This window comes from Micrasema longulum, unplaced genomic scaffold (genome assembly GCF_059751315.1).
Source record: "Micrasema longulum isolate JH-2025_06_02 unplaced genomic scaffold, ASM5975131v1 h1tg000904l, whole genome shotgun sequence".
NCBI classification, from domain to species: domain Eukaryota; kingdom Metazoa; phylum Arthropoda; class Insecta; order Trichoptera; family Brachycentridae; genus Micrasema; species Micrasema longulum.
This window is the reverse complement of record NW_028278095.1, coordinates 177,643-196,417: the sequence shown is the minus strand read 5'-3', so window position 1 is coordinate 196,417 and position 18,775 is coordinate 177,643. Positions and strand designations below refer to the sequence as shown.

At 32.3% G+C, this 18,775-nt stretch overlaps 1 protein-coding gene across 1 annotated transcript in view; it reads right to left on the bottom strand.

The window, feature by feature from the left end:
* Positions 1 to 3,651: 3,651 nt before the first annotated feature.
* Sur (Sulfonylurea receptor) overlaps positions 3,652 to 18,775 on the bottom strand; it is a 41,401-nt gene continuing 26,277 nt past the window's right edge. Inside the window, exons 16-22 of the mRNA XM_088231696.1 lie at positions 18,549 to 18,706; positions 18,260 to 18,455; positions 16,446 to 16,683; positions 13,246 to 13,373; positions 10,576 to 10,867; positions 7,651 to 7,850; positions 3,652 to 6,741 (exon numbers count right to left, since the gene is read on the bottom strand). Coding sequence (XP_088087822.1) covers positions 6,589 to 6,741; positions 7,651 to 7,850; positions 10,576 to 10,867; positions 13,246 to 13,373; positions 16,446 to 16,683; positions 18,260 to 18,455; positions 18,549 to 18,706 — 1,365 coding nt within the window. The 3' untranslated portion in view covers positions 3,652 to 6,588. The remainder of the gene's footprint in view (positions 6,742 to 7,650; positions 7,851 to 10,575; positions 10,868 to 13,245; positions 13,374 to 16,445; positions 16,684 to 18,259; positions 18,456 to 18,548; positions 18,707 to 18,775) is intronic.

Genomic DNA, 18,775 nt, shown 5'->3' with positions numbered 1-18,775 from the left:
CAAAAGAGAAATCAAAATCTGGAAGAAAGAAGAATTTTTAAAAATCGCATTGCATATTAAATTTGACGCTTTTGCCAGTGTCATGTTGAATTATTTTATAAAGAAACTGGTTCGCAGTATGCAACCAGGCCCAACCGTCAGGTCTGCAACATAAACAAAGGTAAGTCTAACAGCTCTTAGAAAGTCCTCTCCTTTCTCGTTTAAAAACTAAAAAGAAGAATCCCTCCACAAAATGATCAAATGACATGTGAAAAATTCAAAAAAAGTTTGAACGCTGTACAGTCCTCTTTAGATCAGGTTTCTCTATTGAGGAGTTTAAAACTAATTCCGTATAAAAAATAAATGTTTTGAAATCAATGAAAAAAAAATGCATGAAAAAAACTACACTATGAGGCGGACAGAGAACGGTATTTCTCATCTCCCTGGATACGAGAGTAAATTGAAAATAATGAAAATAAAATTTTCACCGCAATATTAACATAATTGTCTCTGTCACCGTATTGCCTTTATGCAGTAAATGATCTAGATACTATGTATGTACAATTCAGTGATCTATGCACCACTAGGCATGGGTAATGAAATGATGATGAAGATGTCTAAGTATTACCACGAGCATAATATAATGTCAATGAATTGAATTACATGGATAATATTATGGTTTTCCGCAAAATATACAATGCTCATTAGATTAAACTAATAAATTAATATATACGTGTTTTCTTTCGTTGTATTTTGTTATAGTATAGAATAATAAAAATAAGTTGAAAACACCAGACTGCGCTATTGTAACAAGAAGGAAAACTTCACTTATCTAGCTAAATGCAATCTTATCTTTTCAGCGATTAATATTTAAAGAATTCTTTGACATTTATATCACTACACCCAAATGTTGAAATAGTAAACCATTCAAAATTGAAATGAGCTGTACGAGTATATTATTTTTCAGTCATTATCTAAGTACACTAAAATATACGAATGAGATTATCAATGTGATGATAACATTGACGAGTCAGTCCAAAGGAATTGTATTTTTAATGTAGACAATCTCTCTAAAATTCCCATACATACTTTTAATATAATATTTTAATTTAATTTAGTTAGAAGACAATATCTACTCATTTTGTAATTATGAATATTTGAATATTGCGTATTTTAGTTGTGAGTTTACAGAATGACATAATATCTCGGTAGTCAGATGGCAAAAAGGACCATCAGTAATTTTCAAAAATATTCCAGAGAGCTGAAACACGACTCAGTTTCAAAACTTTAATCCACAAACTAAAACCATTTTAGCATTACCTTCCAATAATAAATTATCGTTCAAAATGATGAAGTTTTTGTTTTTTTTATGTGCATTTACTGAAACATTTATGAAAACATCTGAAAACTAAACAACAGAAAAAAATACAGATGGTCCCTTCTGCCACCTGACTACCGATCTGTGGATTGGATCTATAAGGGCTAATGTCGCAAATTTTGTAATGTTATAATTATTTAAGACTAACAAATTAGTACAGGAATGAAGAACATTTTAAAGAACGGAATATGGAAGTCTAGGCTTACGAGTATGACCTGTCATGAGTTGGTTTAAGTGGCCACTTTACACAATGTGTAAAATTCACCATTTTGCCTATGTTTGAACTTCCATATTTTTTCAATTCTCCCATCTGTTGATTTTAGTGAAATTAAAGAGCTGAAACTTTTATTGTTGCGTAAAGATGCTTCTTGAATTATTTCACATAGTAGGCAACGCCAGAAAACAATTTTCCAATTTTTAAACTTCTTCTTGGACCAGTTAGTTTTATTACAATGTTAATGTGACAAACACGACTCTAAAATTGTCTCCAACGCCATTATAATTTGTAAGTCTGACTCCCGAGGGGGTGAAATTCAATATTTTGTCTACAAACATTTGGACAAACATTTGTTTGACGTCTTTGGTAACAACTTTAAAAAATATTTTTTTTTTGTAAAAAAGAGAAATACTTGAGTTCTTATTATTTACTCAAATATTTAAATTTTCAGACCATTTCCTAAAACTCGTAAATAACTTGAAAATGGAAATCGAGTTGTAGAGGGGGATTTGAACCTTGGACTTTTGGCCCGTGAGTCAACAATACTACTGCGGGACAACAAACCGGTTCAATAAAAAGTATTGCAACACGTATACTTATGTGTGTATAAAATATTAAAATATACACGTTTTTTAATTGACAACGATGAGTGTTTTTGACTCGATGGCTACCCTCGGGTAAAAATCCCGAAAAAAAATTGAGTGAAGATAAGTCTGCTTCGTAGTGCAGTGGTCGGAGGGTTCGCTTACCTAGCTCGAGGACCTGTGTTTGATTCCTGGGAGGCTCGACATGAAATATTTGTTTATAAGATGGTTTTACACTGCAATACTTAACTATCCCTGGACCGACAGTTTAAGAGTGAGACTGGCGTGACCTTCCCATAACAGGTGAGCATTGCGGTGGCCTATATACACCATCAGGTAATGTAATGTGGTAATGAAAATTTGATACCATGAAAATAAATTTTATGAAGCGTTGGTGACTGAAAAGCGGGAAATGTGAGCAAAATTATAAAAATACTGGCTATCATGAAGGTTGAAAATAACATCGCAACCTGCGATCCAATGTAACATTTGTTTTGGATTAGAAAAGCCGGCAAGTTTTTCAATTTATATCTAATTTTCCTCACAAGTACATTTGATAAGTATAAAGTTTTACATTTCACATTGATTTGGTAAACACCAAGATTTAAATCCATGTCTCGACAATCGTTGCGTTGATTTGACTAATTTAATTGATTTGTTTAAATCGGTCAACAACTTTTATAATGTGTAAAATCTGATCAACCTTTTCACGGTGAGTTTTATTTTACTAACAAAATAAAAATTGAATAGAAGTTATTTTATACAATCATAATTTTAAGGAATTCACTCCATATCCTTGAAACTCAGTTTGTATTTTAAGTTGGAATTTCGGTTTTTGACTTTAAATGTCTAATAACAAAATTTGTAAAACATCTGCTCATAAATATATGTATTGACGTTTGTACAAATTCGTAATTGACCAGCTATTACAACTATTCAAATGCGCAAATATCGATCTATGATGTATATGTCGAGTATTTATCGCGCAAGTGATAAATTTGCCATCTTGATTTGTTTAAAGTTTGTCAAAAAACAGGATACTCTTTCTGCCTTAAAATATTTTCGAAACGCAAATAAATAAAACACATTTTATTTTGTATGCATTGAGGAGTTCATTTTTTGAGAAATAATCTCTTAATTTGTTTACAGCACTAAGTGGATCGATTCACCTGAAGCCATAATATATATAAAATAGTTGCAGGTGAATTAGTCCATTTTCAGGATATAAAAATAAAGGACTTAAAAGTATAAATGTCAACATAGCATTGATATATTATAAAAGATCGATAAAACAAATTAAATAATATATTTATAATAAATAAAAATCATTCGATTAAATTTAAACATAACAGGTAGTTTATAAATAAATTTAATAATATTTTTATACATTACAATAAATTATTACATCATCATCACTACACACGTAGGTAGTTAGTATATATTTTCTATGTTCATAGTATGTTTAAATTGTTTTTTTTTTTTTAAAGTGGAGATTTGGCAATTTCTAAATCAAGCTTAAGACTAAGAAAATCACAGTAATATTAATTTTACTTAAAATAAATAAAATTCTTACACGGATCATAAAATACACTATCTTCTTTTTGTTATCTTGATTAAATAGAAAAAAAGAAACATTCTAATCCACGTTTATGAATGCACCGTGTAAGAACAATTTAGTATCATGAATCACTCAAGTGTTTAAATTATTAAATTAGTTTTTATTCAATGAGGCCAAAATGTGGATTTTATATTTTTTACAACGTACGATAGTGAAATTCCTCAGATATGCCATTTTAAAAGCCTCAAGGAAGTCAACCTTGTTACGATTTATTAAATATACGAGTATTTATGTTTATATTTATTTAATGACATGGAAAAATGTTTTTTTTAATGAAATATAATCGCAAGGTAACTCAATTGATAAAGAACGAATAAAGTCATATTAAAAAAAAAACTTTAACTATTATTACTAAATTTGTCAGAAATGCAGTTTTATATGTATTTTAACTGTATTTTTAAAATAAAGATGTATGTTTAATATGTGCCTGTGTTTATAAATTTAGTGTTTTTATTTAATATTTTTAAGTGTTATATTTTCTCAATTTTTAAAATGGTTTTTCAAAAATTTATTTTATTATTTTGTTTTGCATTTTTTGTTTCTTTTTTATGTTATTTTGTAAACTTGCCAAACACAAGAGACATACTCTTTTTTGGCAAGTTCAACCTTAAGTGTTCCATTTTTTTACTGAATATATTGTTTATTTATGCTAATAAAGGTTTTTATTAAAAAGAAATATATTTTACAGATAAATAGTTAATAGTCACTTAGTTATATAGGAAAAAATATATCTATGTATTATAATATCATAAATCCATTTGTAACTATGTTTTTTATGAACTCATCTTACATTACTGAATTAATTAAAAATATATATCTAGAGAGATTTACTCACTATCGTATTTGCAATCAAATTAACACAGGTCCAAACATAATTCAGTGGCCGGTGATTAATCAAATAAACACAATTAATAATTATATGTGTACATTCACAGTTCCAGAAATGTCTGTTCGCTCTAAGAATATAAAAATATAATGTAGATATCCTATTTTTAGAATCCTAAAAAAATACTGATACAGGTATTGTGACGCACCTAATTATTGGTGATTTTAAAATTACATATTTAAAAAAATATATTTATACAATTAAAAGCAACTTAACATTAATCCACGTAAATAAAAATGTACTAATTTATTACTGTACTAAAAATGACGAGATTGAAAATATCACTTTTAGACTAGGTAAAACAATATTAATATACAGTTTTTGTTTTCTTTTACAATATAAAACACAAATCAAGAATGAAATTTTTTAGAAGTACGCAATAAAAAGTTATGAAAGAGTAATTATATTCATGATTACATATATACATTATCTTCTTTTTTTACATCGGAAGATGTGGACATCACCTGACGCCTCCAGGAGACCATAACGCTAGCCAGCACTTTCACCTCCTTTTACGTCGATTCTGCGACCCTAGTTCTGCCGATTTAAGCCAAAGATTGCAATCGGCGGCCTTTCAGGACGGCGTGCGGCAAGACCTCGTATGTATCAGCAAGAGGGAAACATTGGTCAAGGCTCTGGTGAGGCATCCGCAACACGTGTCCAAGCCACGTTCGCCGCTGCATTATTATAGGAGGGTGCTGCGTCCGTTCTCGAACTTTGAAGTTAGTAATGAAATCAAATCACCTTGTATATACCATTCTTCTCGGGAGCTTACTCCTTAAAGTCGGAAGTCGGAAGTTTGGTGTTTTGAGTTTTGCTACGTTGGATTTGTACCCATATTTATACAAGAGTTAAATAATCAGCTTTTAGTTTTGACCGAGCAAAGACTAGACTTCCAGACAGCACACATCGTGTTTCACAAAAGTGATTCCAGAAATTCATAGGCAGGTTCCGAGCTCATTGTGCATGCCACACTTCTTTAGTTATGTCAACTCCCAAGTATTTAAAGCTGTCAACTTTGTCAATTCTCTGCCCATTCTTATATTTATTTAACTTTTTGTACATAATGTTATTTGTACATTGGCGGGCTTATTGCCAAATGGAAATTTATTCCAACCAATAAAATAAAAGTTTTATTTTTATAATTCAAGTTACAGAACATATTCAATAGAAAACAAAGATTAAAAAGCTAAAGATATATAAAAATTACCTTAAATCAAAACTATTACTCTATGGGAAAAAGGAAAAAAAAGGAAAAAGGAAAGGGGGAGAGATTAAGGAAGAGAAAGGAGATGTTTCTTTAGACGTGATTTAAACAGGTATAATGTAGTAACATCTTTTGATGGTGGATGGGAGATGATTCCACAGTCGAGCCGCATGGACACTATATGAGTAAAAGAAGAAAGAGGAATTGTGGATTGGTATTAAGAGAGTGCCTTGAGAATTAGAACGAAGAGGTAAACCATGAACTGATAAGCGTTTAAATTTCTCACGCAGGTTTATAGGAGCGTTAAGACTATGAAGTACATAGAACAGAAGTGAGAGGGAGTGAGAGGGAGTGATAGTCTCTCCGCTGTCTAATTTTGAGCCATTTCAGTTGCCTACGATAATCAGAAATGTGGAAAATCTTATTGAGAGTGGGGTCAGGGTAAGGACGAGATTTGTTGCACATAATTTGGGTATTTTTGGTATTAAAATTTATAAAGCAGAATAAAATAATAAAATAAAAAATTTACGCCTAAATTTTCATCGGAGAATCATGTTGCGGGTTGAAACGTGCATTTTTCTCGTAATCAGAGTCTGGGGGATTTGAGAGTACTAGCTGCTTCTTGAACTTTCAAAATTAAAAGGATGTCCGCGGCGGAGATGGCGAATGTTAATGTGATATTGTTATCATTATTATTTATTGTTGAGCGGTGGAAGTATTTATTCCAGGAATGGTTCGTCAGCAGCCCTCAGCATGGAAGAGAATATGCTCATAGGTCGGGACATCAAGTCCTTGGGAGAACCATCCTCTACAATTCTCCCCTCTTCCATAACTATCACCCTGTCGTAGTCCATGATAGTTGACAACCGGTGCTGTAACGTAAAAAAGACAATACACATATATTATTTATTTACTATGGTAAATTATTTATATTTATTATAGACAACACATTACTGCTAAGTGAGATGATATCGATTGAAAGAGTGGAGAAATATTTATTGATTTAAACTTAAAACTTGTGTTCATGGATTTTACTATATTTTTATAGCATTCCCTGGTTAAAAGCTAAAAACACCAAATTTTTTTTTTCAAAATTGGACCAGATAAAACAATCAATTAAGATAAAAACGTAACTTTGGTATTAATTTTATCATATTTATTTTAATGTATCTATTTTGGTCCAACTGGCAACAGGTCTTAAAACAAATGTACAATAGAGAAATATCACATACTACGAATACCGATAAAAATATATTAAATGGATTTAGAATAATTAATGGTATTTTCAAAATCAATATTGATATTGTGGAGAAACGTTTTCATATATAAATTTGGAAAGGGATTTTTTTAAATACGTCACTAGAAAAACGCGACATGTTTGTCCTTGCTAGTTGTGACGTCAAAATTTGTGACAATGTTCTAAACAAATTTGAACGGCCAGGAACAAATGTTGATGAACAAATGAATAAATAGTTCAACATTATGATTATCCTCTGTGCCAAGGAAGGCGGACTTCATTGGAGCATTTATCCTTGGAGATTTGCAGTTATTTTTTGTTATTTCATTCCCGGCGAGTCAATATGAAATATTTTTAATAGGATGTCCCTGGACTGGACGTCAAGTGCGAGACAGATCACCTTGTCTTATGTATCCAATTATTAAGATGCTCTACATTGGAGTACAGATAGGAAGAGATGATGTTTATTATTATTTTAACGCCTAAAATGTTGTTCCACCAATGTTTCTGAACGAATAGAACGCGAACGGTGAAATGAGTGTACCGCTACGGTGATGTTGGTGGGCGAGTGGCGCAGGCCGAGGGCGAGGGCCGGCAGTAGGGCCGCCTCCGTGGCGGGGTCCAGCGCCGCCGTGGGTTCGTCCAACAGCGTCAGGGCTGAGGGCCGCAGAAGGGCGCGCGCCACACACAGCTGTTGACGCTCCCCGCCGCTCCACCCCGAGCCTCCTTCTGTTATTATCCCGTCTGCAACAAAACATATTTTTTAATTCCTTATAAATCTTCTTATTGAATCTGTTAAAACACTAATAATCCTTTTACTGTGACAAGATTAAATAAAAAAGTTTCACATTTAAATAAGTGATGTTAATTACGTGCTTATGGAATTAATATCTAACTGTATAGATGCTCGTGAAATCCTTACGTACGAATAAACCCTAATGTACCTCGCCGTAACTTGCGTACCAATCCTGTCTTTGCTGTGGGAAATTATAAAACTAACATCGGATTCATTTCCCCTCTGCCAAGGATCCTCAGAACAGTGAAATAAATCTCACTAAACGGTACTGTCGATGTGTTCCTAAGCAGGGGCAGGCATTTAAGAAACAAGCGGTATTGTCTCTCCTGACTCACGATGTCACACTTTTCCGCCTAGATTATGCTATATACATACCTTTTGTTAATTATACACTTTGGTAAATTAAGTAGATTTTAGGAATTTTTAGATTAAGTATAACTCATAAATGCCAATCTATTAGGGCTTACTTAAAACCGTTGAATGGCTTAAAAAAAAAGTTTTTGTAATTAGATTGTACAAGTGAATAAATATTTTTTACTACTGTTTGTGCAATTACAAACGACATACGACATGGGACCTTCATTTAATTTTGCCTCAACCCGCAGTGAAAGGGGCAATGAAAGCAGTAAAGCTAAATTTAATTACGAGTAGAATCGCAGTTTGTGACATTAACTTTTTTTTTAAAGTCTACTCGATTTTTCTCAGAAAAAAAAGTTTTTTTTTTTTTTTTTAGTATGAGCAAAACCGATAGGAAGACCCTCGGTATTGAAAACGGTTTTCGGGTATGTGGAGGAAGTGATTTCACTGTTGAAACTTTGCAAAAAATAACGAAAAATGTCTTAAAAATAAAAGATGGATGTAAATATTTAAGGCGATCGTTATAAAGATTTGTTTAGCTGTTATAGTGCTTTAAATGTATTAAAAAAAAAAAACGAAATAAAGAAAAATTCATGCGTTTAAATATGATATATAAATGCTGTGCAAAATTGTTTTATTTTCTTTGAGGCCTTTTTCTTTACCAATATAATTTCATTAAAATTACGATAGAAAAGATATAGAAACAAATATACCTTTGTATTAAAAAAATGATTTATAAATATACTACTTGTTATGAATTGCGATTTAAAATTTAAAAAATATATATTTATTAAATACAACCTTATAAGTTACCGATAATGTACTTAATCAATAGCTTACACCACTGTGGAAATTTTTTATCGACTGTTTTTACAATTTTCGTTCATATGTATTCTTATTTTATGTATACAATATTGTTGTTTTAGTAAAAACTGTTGTTTTTTTCCCAAATAAAAATAAATAAATGTTAGTATAATATGTTATTCGGTCGGCCTCGTAGTGCAATGGTCAGCACGTTTGCCTACGATGCAAGAGGTCTCAGGTCCTATTCCCAACATGGTTGATATGAAATATTTATTTAAATAAAAACACAATCGCTAGTAAATTCACACAAAGCACAAATTTTTCTTACATCTTGTTGTACTGTTAGATAGTTGTTTCATATATTGTGTTGTGTACGTAATTGGTGCTGTGTTAGGTTTATTTTTTGTTCGTAATATTGTCTAGATTTATATTAACATAGCACTGTGTGCACAACATTAAATTTAAACAAATAAACAAATAAAGGGGTGTTTTTACACTCGAATATTTTATAGTCCCTGGACTGGTACCTGAAGCGTAAGACTGATCATCTTACCTTCATGTAACATGAATGTGTAAGATACGCTGCGATCGGTGTACCAATGCAGTGCCCTATGCACCATTAGGTGCAGAAAGGGGGTGGTGATGATGATGATGATAATATGTTATGGGTTTACTTGTTAATTTTAAGTAATTTAAAAAAAACTAAGAGTCCGGCGATATATAATAAGAAACGTGTTTTATAGAAAACTTTACTAGGATTACGGACATAATTAGAACTGAAAAAACTGTCATAATCATAACCGGATCTTTCTAGCAAGTCGCGATTTTTTTTAAATTCATAAACCCTTACGGGTTACATACATAAAATTCACATTCTACTGTTAATAATAATATTTTTAACATCTTTTGTAAAGGTTGTTTGATAGTTTATTGTATAATTTCAGTCCATGTTTTATTAGTCTCGATTGTCCTTCTCTCATTTTAGAAGGTTGGATATGATATTTTTCTGATATTCTCGTATTGTGTTCATGTTTACTACAGCTTATTTAAGGTTTTAATTCTTCTTCTACAATTACATCAGTGGCTAATTTATGAATAAATTTTAAGGATTCTAGTTTTAAGAGTTCAGTTACATTTAATTGTTTAGTTTGTTTAAAAAGTTTTTTAGTTGCTGTTAGATAGGGTAGGTCATTTACTAACTTGAAAATTGTATTTTTCTTTCCTTTTTACTTAGTTTATATTTTATAAGTTTCAATCATATTGTAATTTTGAAAATGAATGTGTCGTTTACATTTTTTATTTGTAATATATGTAATTTATGTTTATACCATTTAAAATAATTTTATTTTGCTGTCTTTGTAGTCTGTTTATATCATTTTGATTTCCTGTTCATTTATGATTTTTTATATTTTTTTAATAATTGAATTGTATATAAAAATCAGTCATTCGCTGAAAATGAAATAGGTACCTAACGGAAATATTTGAAAAAATATATACATATATATTTCTTACCCAATCCTCCCGGATAAGCGGCGACGGTGCTCTTCAGCTGCACCCGCTCCAGCGCGTCCCACATCTGGCCGTCCGTGCAGCCGCCCGCCGGCGCGAGGTTGTCCCGCACGGGCCCGCCGAACAGCGCGCCGTCCTGCGGCACGGCGGCGAGGCGCGCGCGCACGGCCCGCGCGGGCGCGCGCGCCAGCTCGACCCCGTCCACCAGGATGGCCCCGGAAGTGACGGTCACCATGCGCAGCAGCGACAGCAGAAGGGACGACTTGCCGCTGCCGGTTCGGCCGCATATCGCTACCTGTTGGGTATAAATATTGTGTGACATATTTTGATTGACTCATACTGTACTTACTTAGGTTTCGTTTCAATGCTGCAATCATAGAATTAAGAATAGTCCAGAAGGAGCGTAGAATCATATTTGAATACATCGGACTGTGTCCAAAAATTCCCCCACTATGCCCAACTTTCACCGCGCGCATTCGTGATGTCGCCGCGTAATGTTGCACAATGGAAAAAAATATAATCATAACACAAATATAAAGAAAAAAAAAAGCAATCTGTTAATTTATTTAAAAAAATATTGTACACGCGGAAATATTAATTGACACAACAGAGTAGATAAGTAAAGAGTAATTTAATAAGAGTAATTGAATTAATGAACTTTGAACTTAAAATATAAAACCAATTTTATTTGACATAAAACGGATATTTTTATATCATGTTAAATAATATTTGATGTTTTAAAGATAGTGTTGGTCAAATGTTCACCACAGATTTGTGTAATCCTAAGTTCCAATTTTCATTAGTTCTCTCATTAGATGAGCAAAGTAGGGTAAAAAAATTTACTACCCTGGCAACACTAACGAAATGTCCATTTTCTTTTCTTTGACATTTGACAGATGGAAAAATAATTCAATTTTTAAGTAGTGTATTTGCTACTTACACACTCATTTGCTTATTGAAATTGTATATGAAATGTGATCCCATCCCGTTTTTTTAAGATCCTAGCAGTATTTCTACACTTCAAAAGGACACAACACGGCATAGTTGAATCTGGAGTTGCGTACTGAGCGACGGCGACGTCTGCATATAAACTTATGGGTCAAAACGTAAAACTACTCATTTTTGAGTAGTTTAGTCGCCTTTTGTTTAATGCTCGTATGCGATTTCTGGACTATTCTTAATTCTATGGCTGCAATGTCTTTTTTTCCAAAGTTATCCGAAATAACTGCACAGTCGACAGTAATTTTTTTTCACCTGAATCTTAAATTTATGAAAAACATTGATCAAATCAATATTTCACAGAGCGATTGTTATATTTCTTAGTTTTGAACGCATTCCATGCGAAAGTTTTCCGCACCAAAAAACTTTTTTTTTTCTCCTTACGTAAGTTTCATTTATCAAAAATAACCGGGTTAAGGTCCTGTGGCTAGTGTCGTGAACTCACGGATCAGAGGTCCGAGGGTCAAACTAACTCTACAAAAACTTGATTTCTTTTTTCTAACAGTAAATAATTTACAACTGAACTTGTTAAAAAGGGTCTTTAAAATCCATATATGAACAAAAAAAAAGAATTTCCCTTCATGTCAATCATGTAAAAACGTATACCTATCAACATTGCCAGGTTTAATGATACGTCGCGCGGCGCAGTGATTTCAATGAGGAACTTCAATACTACGGGAAATTGGATACAAAAAATGTATTCTTGAGCCCCGTAAAAATTAGACTATTAATTGTACTGCAAAGTTTCTTAAAAATATACGAAAAAATGATAATAAACATTTTAATAAAAACGCACTACTTTGATCGACGTCACTGGTTCATATGAACCAACCAATGATATGATAGCTGTGAAGGATATCCAGTTGGCTAACTGTTAACGAACCAATCGAAAGAACTAACATAGAACAACTTCTGACGTCACACGCGGAGTTATTTAAGAAATAAAAATCTTATGATACGATATATATGTAAAAAAAATAATTAATTAGTTTAATAGTCTAATAGACTATTGTTAATAACATATATTAAAAAAAAAAAAAGAACCTGAACTTCCTCATTGTTAATTTAAACACCCCTTTTGTAAATAATATTATAAGGAACATTAAAATTGTATTCGAAAATTGTGTTTTCGGGAATACCACGTTTATCCTGAACATTTAAAGACAAATAATAATTGGCTGTAATCAATCACGTTAAAATTTATTGCCAAACTTTCACGGTAGCGATGTATTTGTTTGCGCCTATTGTTTTTGTTATGACCAGTGAATAAAGTTTTGCCAACTAAGCTACAACTTTACTCTCATTAATGTAACCATGGCTCCCAATAATTAAAAAATAAACCGACAAACTTAACACAAAGTGTTGTCAAGTTAAATTTATTTCAACAGAGAGGGAAAACACTGTAAATGCCTAGACTTCCATATTCCCTTCTCGAAAATGTTTTCTCTCTCTGTTGAAAAAAAATAAATATGAACAACTCCCTAGGGAGGAAATCCAGCCAGTCTGCAAGCATTTGGACATAATCAAACATTGTTGTTGTCAAATTTTTCTAGCGAATTCGACTTATCTTTTCCCACATGACGGCGCATAACGACATGGTAAGAAAAAATTGCACGAACGAACTTGGAGTCTCTAAAATACTTTAGGTTGTAAATTTCATAAATGATTTATTACCTTCTGACCGGCCGGAATATGAAGATTTAGGTTTTGGATAATTGGTTCACTGGAATTTCCATATTTCAGAGATACTCCTGAAAATATTACTTCTCCTTTCGATGGCCAATCCTTTGGAAGGCCGCATTCTGTAATAGAAAAATATATTTAATAAAAATACAGTTTGATATTTTTTATGTACCGAATAAATATTTAATCGACAAATATATTTTTATAAACACTAACCGACTTTTCTATGCCTAACGGTTTCTAGATGTATCCGTCTCTTCGTCTGGGCACTAATTACACCAATATGGATAGCTCACAATACACTTTTACTATAGTAGTAGTTGCACAAAAATATAAAAAGAACCTGCTCGTAGTAAACATGCTGTTAATAGCTAACACTAAATTGCACTGATTATATATTTTTCAATGTGTGATCTTGTTGAAGAAATAGTTTAAAAAAGAGGAGGAAAGGAAGGGAGGAGCACGAATTTATTGAATAAAGGGTGAACATTACAATGGAACATTGTAAAATGGGCTATATTGAAAAATTTTCTTTATTATTGAACAAAGGGGCATTATTTTTCAAGGCCTTCCGAATGTGAAATATTTCCATGTTATTTGCTTTATTATTTGTAAGTAAGATTTCGACTCCTGTACCTTTACTAAAGTCACGTAGACGGCAAACATGGAAAAGTCGGCTGGTGTATTCAATACAATAGTCAGTATTCACAACAATTTACTAACATTTAATGCAATGTTTGACCGCAAAGCTTAATTAATATTATTAATATTTTATAAATTGAAAAAAAAGGTCCTTGATTCGTACGCGAATACATTTGAAATGCAAATAAGGAAAATAATTATTTATGAGAGAAAGACCTTCTACTTTTGTACTAAAGAAACCAGAAAGGCTGGAATGAATATTTACGCTCAGAGCAGAGCGTGTAATTTGGTAGATTGGCGGAACACCGCATAAAAGATGAATAAACATGTCTGCGTCAAAATACGAGGAAAGGGAGAAAAGTTCAACAATAAAACATCGTCTGTCCGACGCATGACGTTACGACTGCTGGATGCTATTTTCAGATGTACTGAATAAAAAACATCGAATTCGCTACTTCCCTTTCCACCCTTTTTTAAACACATATCGACGATAGAAAGGAAAAAAGTTATCAAGCGACATCTAGCAACATTACAAAAGAGACAATCAAAGTTTTTTAATTCATAAAAAAACCTCTTAAAAAAATTCTGAAAGTAAAAAACAAAATTGAAATACTCTTTTGTTGAGGCAACACTTACGCATTAAAATAACACTATAACTACAGAAAAATATGCGGATAATTTATTTATTAAATATTTTGAATGGCCACCATTTACTTTAATCGTCTCTTTTTAGAGTTTTAGTATGCTCAAAAAAAATTTTTAATGATTTCTTGTGCAATTTTCCCTCATTTTTAAAGTATCGCCGTCCACAAGTCTTCGTCATTTTTAGACACCATTTAAGTTTTTTTCAATCAAGATGCCACCACCAATTTTTTATTAGATTTAAGTCTGAGCTCTGAAGTGGCCAATCTAATAATTGAATTTCCCATACATAATTTTTCATGGGAAAATCCGTTTTTTCGCCAAACCGACCAATCCTTTCTATAATTAAATATATGAAAGTTATTTTTGGTAGTAAGGATAAATACTATAAAATAAAGTGGTCATTAGTCGATTGGGTGATTTGACTCTGCATTATAATATTAAATACCTTTTTGGGTAAAAGGGCGTAATATAAAGTTATTTGTTCGCCGACAAAAATACTGATGTTTTTTAACAATACGGCATAATCAGTATTATAATAAATGAAACATGTAGTGCAAATATTAAATACTCCATATAAATCACACAATGCATTTTGCTGGATTTTTACCAAAATTTTCAAGTGAAATAAAGTATGTTTTAGGAAATTAATCTACCTACGGCCGGCTAGTTGCGTGAAAATCTTTAAAAAAAACCTTACATATTTTGATCAAAAGCTTAAATTGGAAAAAAGTAATTTAATTCAACCATAAAAACATTGCTGATAATGTATAATTTACTTAAACTATTTTACTAGGCCGTGTCCGAACAGACAAAGAATACAGTAATGTGTTTGAAATAGAACCAGAATCCTGGACGAGTGTTTTTGACTCGATAGCCGCTCTCAGGTGAAAATCTTGAAAACTAAATCGAGTGGGAAAAAATTCGCCTCGTAGAGTAGTGATTGGCGCGTTCGCTTACTATGCTTGAGGTCCTAGGTTCGATTATTGGTAGGGTTGACGTGAGTTATTAAAGGTGGTTTTACACTGCAATATTTCATTGATCTTAGTCTAGCACCTGAAGCGTAAAACTAATCAGTTTACCTTCTATGTGACATAACATATTCAGACGCTACAGAAGGGAGATATCACATACTACGAATACAGATAAAATTTACGAAATTAATTTAGAAAAATTAATTGTATTTTCAAAATCAAAATGGATATTGTGGAGAAATGTTTTCATACATAACATCAAACAATAAATCATAAAAAATATGTTCTTAGAAAACCGCGACATCTTTGGCCTTGAAATGGTGACGTCGAAATTCGTGACTATGTTCTATAAAAAAATCAAACGGTTACAAAGTTCAAAATTAACATGAATCGTGACGTATTAGGGGCCAGGCCAGAAAAATATACTTCTGTTTTCTCTACTGCAATATATGTATGTACTATATATATACTCATATAATTTCTACTAATATGTTAGATGACTGTTTATATTTTCTTATTCTTATTAATTAATTTATATTTTTTGCTGCTTTAGTGAAAAATACGTGTCTGTTCTTTATATTTATTTAAAACATGTAAAGCCTACAAGGCTTTTAAATAAATAAATAAAATAAAATTTACATAAAATTATAAAATAAAAATAAAAGAAACCATGATATTTCCCTATTAGGGTGAAAATGCAATGCCAATGGCAGCATCTTATTCGCATGGAAATTTGAGGTTGTGGGTCAATTCCTGGAAGGGTTGATATGAAATGTTTGTTTGTAAGCTGGTTTTACAGTGCAATATTTCACTATCCTTGGACTAGTACCTTAAGCGTTAAGACTGATTACCACGCAGCATTTCTTCCACTAAAGTATCATCAGGTGTGGATAAGAGTGTGATTATTATTATTTACACATGGAAAGCAGTTACCAGTTGTCCCGTATTCCTCGACGGGCAGGTTGGAGTATTGCTGCACTCTCTCCACGGCGCTCATGTACATTTCCATATCGGACAGGAACTTGACAACCCAGTTAAGGTAAATCGGTACCAGGAGGGTGTAGTTGATGGTCAGCCCCACGAGGGACGGCGTCACGCCCGAGGGGTACAGCTTGGCGGAGAGCAGGGCGGCGTTTATAGCGGCGAACACTATCACGGCGCCCAAATAGTCCTGAAACCAAAAAAAATAAATGGATCTAATGACGTATAATTCAATAAACACGTTACTAGCGCGAAATCAATACGCGGGTAATTGCCTTACGTGCCTTTATTCTCAAACGGACTTTTGACATGATCAGACGTGATGCTAGGCAGAGCTATGTAGTCAAAAATGCTTTAATTACACTGCAACCGTGGAAAAAAAACAGAAACGTAAAAAAAATATAGGCGCTTAGTTAGTCCAGACGGCCAACTGTGAAACTGGCGTCGCGGGTTCGATTCCCGCCAGTTGCAAGAAAAAAATCCAAGAAAGATTTTTTCTCAATTGTTCTGGGTGTTGTGGTATACTTTTAATTACCTCGTTCCATATCCCGTCTCTCCCACCTGCTAAAAAGCCTTTAAAAAGAAGCTTAGCGGGTTATTTCTTTTAAAAAAAAAATACAAACCATTTTTTTTTCAAGGAATTTCTTATCATTGGCATATTAATACCTACATTGATGTCCTATAAGTAAAAGAAGGAGGATATAACGCTGTGGAGGATACCCGTTTTTGGAATACAAAAAAGTTTGTATCAATCAATATTCGTTTTTGGTGGATGCCATTCAGATTTCCTTCAATCCTTTATTATCCACTTATTTCTTTTCACTGGATTTTGGCAAATGCAAAAATAATATTAACCCACGTTTATTATATTTTAAAAACGTATTCCTATCAGTGTAACTAAGAATTGTTCCACAATTGCGCCGCTAGCCGTAGATTGACGTATTAAAAAAAATAAAAAAAATTGAGTATCAATTTATTTGATATACGTTAATAAGGAAACAAACTTACATATTAATCACAACCGATTTATTTCGTATCAAATTTTATGAATAAATTGAAAATGTCAAATTTAGGTAAACAAAAAATAGTAAGAATTGTGAGCAGTACACAAAAATATAAATGATTATAAGGAAATTCCACAATTATGGGAAATGAATTTCATCATCATCATTCCCTTTCCACACCTAATGGTGCATAGGGAACTGCATTGGTACACCAATCGCAGCGTATCTTGATATTTTTTTGTTACATGAGGGTAAGGTGATTGAAGGTAGTATTACGCTTTAGGCACCAGTCCACGGACAAAGAAATATTCTAGTGTAAAAAAAACTTCTCAAATAAATATTTCATGTCAAAAAAAGAAAAAAATGAACTGTATTTTCAAAATCAACACAGATATTGTGGAGAAATGTTTTCATACTTACATTTATTTTTTTTTAATATCATGTCTTTATAAAAACGCGACATGTTTGGCCTTGATAATTGTGACGCGAAGGTTCATGACCATGTTTTATTTCAATTTTAACGGTCATAAACAAAGTTCAAAATTTAACCAAATCATGACGTATTAGGGGCATGGTCAATGGAATGGACCATTTTCTTGGGAATTAAAAGTTACAAATCTTGAAATATTTTTTATGCTACTAATAAGTACAAAAGTTATCTATTTACTCGACAGTATTTCACAGACCCTTATTAATTTTAAAACGTAAAAAAAGTGATATTTCACTTCTATACCAAACAAAAAAATACATGTAGGTACTTACTAGAGCTATTCCAAGCCACCGATTACTGGAGTTGAGAATGATAAAAGCGTTTGTATTAATATCCATCTTGGCCCAAAGCATTTTCGTAAATCTGTCTTGTTGTCCATATGCCCTGATGCATGAAAGGCCCCCGAGTGTTTCTCCAAAGTGCGAGAATATCGGAGACTTGGTTATGGCATCCAATCTTTGTAGTTCTCTAGAAGATTAGCGGTATGTTTAAATTACGATATTAACTAATTAGTATAATTATACTACATAAGAACGATGTGCAGAGTTTTATTCGTCTTACCTTGCAGAACATCGATAAAATTTCTGGATAATGTAATACAGTACGCAAATAGGAATTGCGATTACTAAAAACCACGGAGTAACAACAACGTTCATCAACGTGGCAGATAAACACAGTAGCAAAAATTGGAGCAGTCTTTGGATTGAGGTGGCAATTTTCTAAAGAACGGGAAAAATGTGAAATTGTTAAAATTATGTACATTTAATTAATATTTTTTTAGAAATTTG